At 41.9% G+C, this 12,344-nt stretch overlaps 1 protein-coding gene across 1 annotated transcript in view; it reads left to right on the plus strand.

The window, feature by feature from the left end:
* Positions 1–9,527, plus strand: part of KCNMB3 (potassium calcium-activated channel subfamily M regulatory beta subunit 3) — a 62,940-nt gene extending 53,413 nt beyond the window's left edge. The window contains exons 3-5 of the mRNA XM_069974216.1: positions 5,783–5,983; positions 7,706–7,904; positions 9,129–9,527. Of these exons, the coding sequence (XP_069830317.1) occupies positions 5,783–5,983; positions 7,706–7,904; positions 9,129–9,527 (799 nt within the window). The remainder of the gene's footprint in view (positions 1–5,782; positions 5,984–7,705; positions 7,905–9,128) is intronic.
* Positions 9,528–12,344: the final 2,817 nt, after the last annotated feature.

The following is a 12,344-nucleotide window of genomic DNA, read 5'->3' on the forward strand; positions in this document are numbered from 1 at the left end:
GCTGAGCTGTGATTGGTTGCTGTGGGCAGTTTGCACCAGTCTTAATTTTACACCCTTTAATAAATCCCCCCCCTAGAGTCTACTTTCAGACTGCTTGCCACTCGTATATGTTTATATGGCTGCACCCAATAGCATATCAAACCATGAGTACAGGAAATGAAATGTATACGTGCAGGAAGTAGTCAATAGCTGACTATATTCGAGCCATTGAAGTTAATGGGGCCTGCTGCAGTGTGTCACAGTATGCACCAGCATCTAGCTGGGACTCACTAGAATAACAGAGTGTAAGCCTAGCTATAACTCTTAGGCCTTATTCACATTTCCTGTACTCTACGGATCTGTATTTCCGTACTCTAGTTAGTGCACATTGATTAACATTATTAACATGATCAGTAGATTACAAGGACTCAAACCAATCCTGAAATAAAAGGACATATCCTTGTGCGGACTTTTTTTTTTGCAAATTCTCTCATAGAAATCAATGGGATCCGCTATTTTCTAAGGATTGTAGCCTTTTTGGCATCCATATTGTCATACAAAAATAAGCATGAGTCTTTAGTCACATGTTGAAAGGTTGTACTTGTAAAAAGAATTTACGGAAATACAGATGCACTACAGGTGCCCGATCCATAATTTATAGTGGCCTATACAGGTGGATAGTGAGAGGAATCTACAGCCATGAAACAAATACTGAACGTGTGCATAAAGCCTTAGGATATGTTCACACACAGTATTTTTGCTCAGTATTTTGGTCAGTATTTCTCAACCAAAACCAGGTTATGTTCACACTCTGTTGAAATAGAGTGGATGGCCGTCATTGAAGGGCAAATAACGGCCATTATTTCAAAACACTGGCTGTTGTTATAAAATTATGGCAATTGTTTCCCATTTTTATTAGTTAAATGGTGGCCATCCACTCAGTTTCAACAGTGTGTGAACCTAGCCTGGTTTTGGTTGAAAAATACTGTGTTGGAACATAGCCTTAACGTGTATCTGACACTCGTGTCTCTTTTAATAAAAGCTTGCATATCTATTAAATAACATTTCATGTTTTCTACATTGTGCTGTTCTGTGTGTTAATATTCTCCTTACTGATAATAGGAATGGTCTGATAAAGGCAATTCATAATGGCACAATACTAGAGCAGTACTCGAGCCATGGTTAGATTTCCATGTAGCCGGAAATAGGCCCAAAACGGAAGCAAGATTCCATTCCATTAGCAACTAACATTGGTTATCTTGGTTGAAGGCAAACTGCAGCCTCCAGTGGTCCAGCCCACATTTGTCACCGTGAAACACTGGCCAGCGATGGTCAATGAAATAAATCCGAAAATTACTCCATCCTATGAACAACAGCCTCTGGATTATGTGTGACTTTGTGTTTATCTGGAATTACTTAATCAGTCATGGAGAACCGATATAGTTTACTGCTTCCTGGGCCATAATTCTTGACATTTTAATAGATACTGAAAACAAAATGTAAATAGTCTTAAGAGTATAATGTCTCTGTAACTTAATTAGGGTCAGGGGTGAATGGAGTAGTCTTGGAAACACATATGGAACAACAAGTTTATGGATAAAGAGACCACTGCATATATCCTTATAGTCGTGAGGAATTGGGATGAAAAGACACTGAGCTTACTTGTCCAGTAATACTGGAGGCACCACTACATTTTAGCCCAGTTTTGCTCTGGGTATATTAGGTTCTGAATACATTATGGAAATCTTTAAAAGTTGGAGAATGTCTGTGAGATATATATACTTCTTTCTAATCCCTTCTATTTCTTCTGGGCAATTAGCTAATATTTAAAGGGAATCTGTCAGCTGTAATTCACGTTCCAAACTGCTGACACTGTAAGAGCAAGGAGACACATGGTACCTTTCATATATCCAGGTGTGCTTCCAGAACATAGAAAAACGCTTTTATGCTAGTTGTAACACCTCCCTTTCCGGTCATATATGAACCTGCTTGGAGTAGAGCTTGCAGCTGTCAGTAATGGCGTGATAACACAGAGAGATTTATCTGACAGATCTTTGAAGCCAAAGCCAGGAACAAACTATAAACTGAGAACAGGTCATATAGGAAAGACTGAGATTTCTCATCATCTCAAATGCATTCCTGGCTTTGGCTTAAAAAATCTGACAGATAAATCTCTCAGTGTAAACGTGCTATTAAGCAGGATCAGGTATGGGAGGGGGAGCAAAGAGGCATTCCAGCTAGCAGCAGATCACAGGCTTGGGAAAGATTTCTGGACACTGCACTGGAGAATGAAATCATTTTTCTATGCTCTGGAAGCATAGACAATATATATATATGAAAGGGAAAGCAGTGCAGATTCCTTTATTTCATCAACATATGGACATAACCAGGGCGGACGCTAGACAGGTTCAGGTTACGAGTTTGTTTTGAGCGGCTGTGCTTCAACAGACCCCTGAGGTCTGTTGAAGCACAGCCGCTCGAAACAAGCTCGTAAGCGTTCTGCATAGCGTTCTGCCCTCTCCTTTATCTGTAGTGCCGATTATCCTTTGTTGGTTGTATATATGAAAGGTACCATGTGTCTGCTTGAACAAACAGTTAACAGTGTCAGCAGTTTGGAACTTGAATTCCTGACTAAAGATTCACTTTAAATTTAGTTATTTAACCCCTAGACGACCCTGGACGTAGGGTTACGTCATGGAAGTCTGTCCCCAGACGACCCATGACGTAACCTTACGTCATGGGTGGTATTCCCGCTATGAAGCGCGCTCCGGAGCGGAGCGCGCTTCATAGGAGGTGGGGGCCGGCTGCAGTGAGCAGCCGGGACCTCACCGGTAATGACACGCTGCAGCGATCGCGCTGCCGCGTGTCATTAACCCCTTAAACGCCGCGATCGCGCCGCGACCGCGGCGTTTAAGTGTAAGTGACAGGGGGAGTCCCCTGTCACTTAACGATCGGGACCCCCGCAGTGTGACTGCGGGGGTCCCGATCGTTGAAACGGGCCGCCGGAGGTCTCTCACCTGCCTCCGTGCGGTCCGATCGGCGATCTGCTACACTGAGCCTGCACAGGCAGGCTCAATGAGCAGAGCGCCGATAACACTGATCAATGCTATGTCTATGGCATAGCATTCATCAGTGTATAAATCAAACTAATGTATGTACAAGTCCCCCAAAGGGACTTCAAAAGTGTAAAAAAAAAAAGTTCAAAACACTAACACACTACCCCAAAACCCCTCCCCCAATAAAAGTCTAAATCACCCCCCTTTCCCATTATATAAATAAAACATATAAAAATAAATAAATAGATAAACATATAATATACCGTAGCGTGCGTAATTGTCCGATCTATTAAAATATAACAAGCGTCATTGCGACCGGTAAACGGCGTACACGAAAAGAGGGGAAAAAGTGCGCAGATTACCGATTTTATGTTACATTATATATTAAAAAAAATCAATAAAAAGTGATCAAAACGTCCGATCTTCACAAATATGGTATTCATAAAAACTAGAGATCATGGCGGAAAAAATGACACCCCATACAGCCCCATAGGTGAAAAAATAAAACCGTTATAAGCGTCACAATAGGCCCATTTTATTAATATTTAATTGCCAAAAAAAAGGATTTCATAAAAAAAAATATATATAACATTAGAGAATCTGTGTAACCTGCATATGGTTGTGTTCGGGCTGACCTATAGCATAATGGTATCATGTCGCTGTTACCATATAGTGCATTACGTAGACACAGGAACCCCCCAAACGTTACCATATTGCATTCTTTCTTACGATTTCACCTATTTATATCTTCATAAATAATATATTTGGAATTCCATCATACATGTTATGGTAAAATGAATGACGCCATTACAAAGTACAACTATTCCTGTAAAAAACAAGCACTTACATGGCTTGTAGATAGAAAACTGAGAGTGCTAGAGCTCTTAGAAGGGGAGGAGGGAAAAACGAAAGCACTAAGATCAAAATTTGCGCGGTCCACTGGGTCATTTTGGGCCTGGTCCTCAAAGGGTTAAACATAGTTAAAAAGTATGTTTACAATTTTTTATGTCAGTATGTGCACAATTTTTTTATGTCATTGTCAATATTTAAATGAAATCACAAAATCTTCCAGCTTTCACTGAGCCTAATAGGCGACTGAGCCTAATAATAGTTTGATATTTATCTGTATATAGATAACAAAGGATACATCACTGACAATAGGTGTGGGTCACAGCTCACCTCCAATCCATCCCTGTAAAGTAACTTTTGCACAGGTTACAGTGCACACATGAAACACTCTCCATAGAAGCCAGTGGATCAATTCCAAGCTACTAATTCATGTCCTGAAGCTTCTAGAAAGTATATCTCTAAATACTCAGCAGGTTAGACAAAAATGGATGGCCCTATAACATGTTGGTAATAAAATAAAACAATCTACAATCAGAAAGTAAAAGCAGTTAAGAATATTTATCAGTATTTGGCTTTATTTACATCCTAGGTAACTTAGTGAAGTTATAGATGTGAACATAGCCAAATCCTGCTTTGCTGCCCTTCTTTTGCTTTTCCACAAGCCAACAAGTGTAAGCTGACCAATGCAGACCAATATTTCCTGGAGCCTAATGGTGTGTTTATACAGACAGATCATATGACAGATTTTTGACACTAAAGTGGATTTGAAAAGAGGAGAAATCCAGTCTTTCCTTTATGACCTGACCCCCAAAACCGCTTGTACCTTCGGATAGCTGCTTTTAATCTAAGATCTATCCTGTGGTCCGTTTGGCAGGTGATGCAGTTATTGTCATAAAAAACAACTTTTAAACTGGCAGCCCCGTGCCCTTTGGCCGTGGCTTACATTGTGTATGCATTAGGCTGGCACAACCTCTCTGTCCCTCCTCCCCACCCTCCTCATCATTAGGAATGCTCCAGGCAGATTGCCTCCTATTTGTCAACTGTGTCAGCCAGGCACATGGGCTGGATCGTTAAGGCACCTGTGTAGTTTTCACTGCAGAGGAATAGGAAAACTGGTGAACAGAATGGGGAGGAGGGACGGAGAGGTTGTGCTAGCATGATGTATACACAAACTAAGCCACGGCCAAAGGGCACAGGGCTAATAACTGCATCACCTGCCGAACGGACCACAGGACAGATCTTGAATTAAAAGCAGCTATCTGAAGGTACAAGTGGTTTTTTTTTGGGGGGGGAGCAGATTGTGGGTACAGAGTCACTTTAAAAAAATCTGTCAGATAATCTCTCTGTGTAAATGCTTCATAAGACATAACAGGATTCAAAGGGAAAATATTGCTCATCAACAACTTCTCCTGTTACTATTACTCTTCTGTGTTTTTACAAAACTCTAAATGTACTTAAAGGGGTACTCCAGTAAAAAAAAATCTTTTTCTTTCAAATGAACTGGTGTCAGACAGTTATATAGATTTGAAATTTACTTCTGTTAAAAGATTTCAAGTCTTCTCATACTTATTAGCTGCTGTATGTCCTGCAGGAAATGTTTTATTTTAAGACACAGTGCTCTCTGCTGACATCTCTGGCTGAGACAGGAACTGTCCAGAGAATGAAAGGCTTTCTATGGGATTTCCAGTGTCAGACTGAAAATAAAACAACATTTCTTGCAGGTCATACAGCAGCTAATAAGTATGGGAAGACTTGATATTTTTTAACAGAAGTAAATGACAAATGTATATAACTTTCTGACATTAGTTCATTTGAAAGAAAAAGAATTTCGCTGGATACCACCTTTAACAAAAGAAGAAAGATGTGCTCATAATAACCAAAATCTCTGCTGTTTTAAGGGAAGCCTTTTCTCCTGTACCTGGCAAGGCAAAAAGAAAAGAGAGCAGCAGCGAAGGGGTGAGAGCAGCAGAAAAGGCAAAGAAACAGGTGTCCAATGCTGGAGAAGACAGGGCCATGTTGTTGGGGTTCACCATGATGGGGCTGTCTGTCCTCATGTTCTTTTTGCTTGGGATTGCAATTTTGAAGCCATTCATGCTCAGGTGAGCAAAACACAAACATTTTGTTGAAGTAATGAAAACAGCAAGTTACAGCCAGTTCACGCCATGTTTGGCCATGCTATTTTCATTAGATTTTTCTTTTCTTAAACAGATCCATGTCCATGTGTCTGGCACACATAAAATTTAAAGGGGTTATCCAGCATTAGAAAAACTTGGCCACTTTCTTCCATAGACAAACTTAGAGTACAGTGCTCAAATGCGTCAGTGTGGTGCAGGCTGTTTGATAAACCTGCTGGACCTCAAAACTGTCTATTCCAGCTATTAAAGGGGTTATCCAGCATTTGAAGAACATGGCCACTTTCTTCCAGAGACAGCACAATTCTTGTCTCCAGTTCAGGTGTGGTTTGCAATTAAGCTTCTTTCACTTCAAAGGAATGGAGTTACATAACCTCACCCAAACTGGAGACATGAGTGGTGCTGTCTTTGGAAGAAAGTGGCCATGTTTTTCTAGTGCTGGATAACTCCTTTAATAGCTGGAATAGACAGTTTTGAGGTCCAGCAGGTTTATCAAACAGCCTGCACAACACTGATGCATTTGAACACTGTACACTAAGTTTGCACACAGAAAGTACAGTATTAGTAAATCTGAGCCACTATTGTTTTTGAGCCCTAAAACTAAGCACATATCCTCTATGATTGGTAACAGGGTTGATAACATAAAGAAAAGTGCCAGTATCAGCTCACCCTTGTGTCACTGTAAGGATATGTTCCCACTATGGAAACCGGCCTGCATTTATCATGAAAACGTGGCTGTCTAGTAATAATGATGGCCGCAAATAATGATCATGATTGGTGATTATTATTAGATGGATGACTTTTCCTGATATAATCCCATAGAGGGAAAATAGCCTAAGGATGTACATAAAGATGACACAGACTGGTGCTTATCCAAACAATGTGAATAAAAGGAGTTAGAGCATGTATGCACAGCCAGGTACTATTCATTCTTTATAGGGTTTGGAGAGTAAGGGTCCTATTCCACCGGACGAGCAGGACCCGATCAACGACGTAAACGAGCGCCAATCTGCTAGATCAACGCTCGTTTACTGGGCCTATTCCACGGCCCCAATGATCGTGAAACAAGGGCTGCAGGGACATCGTTACCGATGTCCTTGCAGCCCTTGTTTCATACATTTCCTGTTCGGGGTTCAGGTCTTCTTCTTTTCCCGGTCCCGCACGGCAGCATCGGCTTCGGAGCGGGGCTGTCTGAACCGGCCAGTGATTGGCTTAGTGGTCTGTTAGTTCAGACAGCCCCGCTCCGAAGCCGATGCTGCCGCGTGGGACCGGGAGAAAAAGACCTGCAGCCCGAACAGATAATGTATGGTTCTGCTGAAATCGTCGGTTGCCGCCACACACCGCTATTCAATCGTAGTGATGCGCTGGTGGCGAACGTTGATTTTAGGTCTGAACCTAAATGAACGATCAGCCAATGACACGATCATCAGCTGATCGTTCTCTCTATTGGCCAAATCGGCCCCATTCCTGTGGAATAGGCCCCTAAGGGGGTTACACAAGCTGTGACAAGCACTTGCATGTGTGATGTATTACATACCATCTTGGCAGTGAAGGGTTAAAGTAATGAGATGGTTCAGAGTTGAGTAGATGTGCAATCTTGCAATTCTTAAACATAACATGAACAATGACCTGTAGCTCTATACAGTATCATGGCAAATAACAAACCAGGCCTTTTTTATTGCCTACTAGTGTCTGGAATGAAGAGGCGAACTGCACTATAATCCAGACGGACATTATGGATGACTGGATAGACTGTTCATTCACGTGTGGAGTTGACTGCCATGGACAATCCAAGTATCCCTGTCTTCAGATACTGGTGAACGTGTCTGGTTCGGACTATGTTGCTGCTCTGCATTACAATGAAGAAGCTGTGCAGATAAACCCTAAAGTAAGCATGAATACGGTTCTGAAACACATGTGATTTGAAATTGCAAGACATTGTCATGTTCCGTCTATTGGGCTTATACAGATACTGGGATCCTGGAAACAGATTCAGGACAGCTGTCATGGCTGTAGCAGTAAACAAATTGTTGCTTGCAGAAATTCAGACAGTATACCCGGTAATAAACCTTAATATTAGAGAAGTCATATCTTTACAACATATACCAGATCATTCCGTTATCTGAGCCATGTTCTCTTCCAGTAGAAGGGGCTTCCCAAAAGTGTCCCTCTTCATCTCCAGCATCCTATTATGCAATAGACGGGGCAAGTCTTGCCCTAGTTATCAGAACTGTGTAAGAAGCCAGCACCTATGTATTCATCAAATGATTAGAACAGGACGGCCGGTGGAGAGTGTGCAAATTGTAAGAAGTGGGTATATAAGAAAATGATATAACTTATACAGTTACACAAAGCTTGATATTTATTTGCTAAATTTGATGGTGCGGATTTGTTGTGTTCAGTTATTTAGTAACATTGATATCTGCACCATCAAATCTACTGCTGATCCTGTACGTGTAAATGCACTCTTAGGCCCCGTTCACACTGAGCAAAAATGTCGGAATTCCGTGGTGGAGAACGGAATCCCACCGTCCTGCAGTGAGTGAATGGGAGGGCACATCCATGTCATTTCTTTGAGCGGAGAAGAGCGGCGGTAGCGGACACTCGCTTGCCCTCCCATTCACTCACTGCAGGACACTAAGCACTGTGGGATTCTGCGGCGGAGAGCTCTGCTGCGGAATTCCACCGTTTTTGCTCTGTGTGAACAAGGGGTATTAGCTACTTGAAATTTTACCCCCATCTACAAAATATAAGATAACAAGTTACTTATAGGGATTTGACCACTGGGTCCCCACTAATCACAAGAACCCAGGAAAATCATTACCTGTATGAATGGGTTCAGTACTGCACTCTACTAATTCCAAACATTGCTAAGCTCTGAACTAAATTACATTTACAAGTACTGTAGACAGTGAATGGAGCAGTGACTTAGCATATGGACTGCTGCTCCATACACTCACATGACAAGTGACCTCTGTTATTGGCATCATGTTTGCTTCTGCCCTATCCTGTGGATTAGGGGAAAACTTTTTGACTTGGGAATACCCCTTTAAGTTGACGTTTATGATTTCCTTTTTTCTTTCTCTGATTAATTTTTTCTTTCTTTATACAGTGCTTTTATGTCCCTAAGTGCCAACGAGACAAAAATGATTTGCTGGATGGGGTGCTTGATGTGAAACAATATTTTGAGCGTAAAAACAATACTCCTTTTGCGTGTTTCCATCAACCTGACAACATACCAGAAGATGTCATACTTATTAAAAAGTATGACCGGACTGTGGTCTTTCACTGCCTGTTTTGGCCAACGCTAATGCTTATTGGAGGAGCTTCCATAGTTGGAATGGTTAAATTAACACAGCATTTATCCTTAATGTGTATGCTGTATTGTAATTCGCCAAGAGAAGAACCTGGAAGCATGACACCACGGGCAGACTCGCAGCAGAGCAGAACCAGAAAAGACGAGAGAACTTTAAGGTGGAGATCAAATTCCCACACTACAAACACTATTTAACCAGCAGAAGACAAGGGGGGAGATATACACCTGGTGTGAACTGCCCACAGCAACCAATCACAGCTTCTCTTTCATTTTACCAGAGCTGAAAGCTGAGCTGTGATTGGTTGCTGTGGGCAGTTTACACCAGTGTATATTTTACTAAATCTCCCCCAAGAAGTATACATGATCACTCTATCAGGAGACTAATTCAGCAGACAGAATTGTAGCAGACCATAAATGTAAAAATACATTTTTTAGCTGTAAATTTATTTTTCTAGAATATAATAGTATTGTGAAAATGTAGCATTTACTATGTTTACAATAAACTATGAGCCATGTCTTGCCTCTTTTTGTCACATAGATTGCTTACTGTCTGCATAGTTTAAGGCTAGGGCTATTAAACAACTTTGGCCATGAGTTGAAGATTTTAGTACTACGACTCCAATCATCTTTTGGAAATTACTGAAAGATCCGCTCAGCACCGGACACCAGAGGACACCACGTATCCTGCCTGGATAAGTGATCTCGTACACAGATTCCTCCTACCGACTCTGTCGGATCCCTGGTGGGCAGCGGGCGTTCAGAGCATCTGGCGGTGTCAGGCTCGCAGCACGACCCGCAAAGGTGAGCAACATCCTATCACTAACTCATTCATCAGCCTACCCTGCAGAATCACACTATGTGCGCCGTGCGCTGTATTCCCCCCTTTTTTTTCTAGTAACTTTGGCCATGACACTTTTGCTGGAATCACATACAGCAGTTAGTTGTTTTTTTTTTTTTTGTTTTTTTTTACAAAAATTAGGAAATTGGATCCAATGGGAAGTAGAAGTCCTTTCTTTATATTTCCCATTCCTTTTGGATTCACTGCTAGCTTTAGTTCAAAATCTCAAGTGGCATTTTTCTAAAACACTGCCATGTGTTAATGAAGCATAAGGGTGGGATCACACTATGCAATCAGCGCTGAGAAGTTCCGGCAGATTCTGTGGCTCATACCTGTTCACGGCGGGTCGCATATCTGTCCGTGCCATAGACACTATTCTATGGCAAGGCCGACTCAGCTTTCCGCCGAAAGAACTGACATGTCTATTCTTTTGGCAGAACGCAGAATCGGCAGAACCCTAAGGAAGTGAATGTTGCCATGACCTTGCAGCAGGTCTGGATTTATGGCAATAGTACATCCACATCCCATGAGTCAAGACCAAACTCACCTTATAGCCCAAGCTTAAAAGGACCTGTCACCACTCCTGACATAACTTTTTTTAATAGCAAATAATGATTCTGTAACATCTTTAGAATGCAGGTATCTACTAAAAAAAACAGGTTCGGAGCACTGACAGACTTTAAGTTAAAGTGACACTGACACCTCCTTTTTGCATTATAACTTCTCTACACAGGAGCTTGTCCTGTCACTAAGTACCTTAGATCTATAGCGATTGCGGCAATTAAGGGGTTAATGACAGGCAGCTGTGGGATCGCAGCTGCCTGTCATTATCCTTGGCTGATGTGTGCGGGACCGCTGGCAAACATCAAAAGCCCCTCACAGTCAGGAACGTACATACACGTACCTGCTACACGGGGTATGTGCAGCAGGAACGTATATGTTTGTATTGCTGACGTGAAGGGGTTAATGTCCCTACTCAAATGATTAGCACATGTGTTCTCTCAATAGAAAATCTCCAAGCAGGGGGTAAGAAATGTACCCTGGGCCCCGGGCTGTCCACACAGCCTGAAACTCCACCCCCCCACCCCCAGTGCGCAGATGCACTGACGCATGACCCTAAAGCATCAACCTTGGTCACCTACAACAGCTCATGCACAAGATTCTAACGGTGAAAGGGGACATAAGGCAATCAAGCCTAAGGGCATTACTGAAATGCAGAGACATGGGGAGGAAGCACAGAGAGGCATTGCAGGCCTAGGCTCTGCCTCTTTGAACCTGCTGCCACCAGAATAAAACTCCCTTTTTTCAATTAATGGCACGATTGACAAGATTTTGGAACACAGCAATCGACTTCTTGTATTATCAACTGTACCAGCAGCTTGGGGTGGGTTACCCTACCAGTATGTAAAGAGTTAATATTGTCACCATACATAATACCACTATACTGACCAAATCCAGTAAACTGAGACCAATAAAACAAATATTACAGCCACATCCTGACCACTACAATTACCACCATACTGTTACTGACCCAATCCAGTAAAACAAGCCTATTACTAACAGTACCAGTTTACTAGTGACAAAAAAAATGCTACCACATACTCACTAATGCCACTACTCTGCTACAGAATAAAATCTACTGTACAAAGACTAATATCATATACAGTGACCATATAGAGGTAGATACAAGCTCTACATAGGCTCTGAACACAATATAAGTGATTACAGTCCAGTTACATTCAGTGGGCGCCTCCTCTTAGTGATGGAGACATTTCCCACCCACAACTTGTGTCTGCAGAAATTGCCAAACAAACACTTAAGACTACTTACTCTAGCATCATCATATCTATATGCAAAAAGAGCCTGTGGAGCCTCATTTGAGAGTCTCAAAACACGGGACTAGCCAGATATCCTTCCAGAAAAGAGCTAGCCAAGGGGTGGCTCCTGTAAGGAGAACATCAAAACAACCATATTAAGTGTCAGTTAATATTCAAATCAATTTACAAGTCTAAGGATAGGACAAGCCAGGTATCCACCCACAGACTGTTTCAGGGTGTGGCCCCTTAAGCACTGTGGAAAATTCTGGTTAGGCGGAAGCAATGCTTAATAGACCACCATGGCAAAACTATCACTGATTTTAGGGAGACCAAGAGACACTGTAGGCTGCTAGTAAA

This window comes from Dendropsophus ebraccatus, chromosome 6, assembly GCF_027789765.1.
Source record: "Dendropsophus ebraccatus isolate aDenEbr1 chromosome 6, aDenEbr1.pat, whole genome shotgun sequence".
Taxonomy (NCBI): domain Eukaryota; kingdom Metazoa; phylum Chordata; class Amphibia; order Anura; family Hylidae; genus Dendropsophus; species Dendropsophus ebraccatus.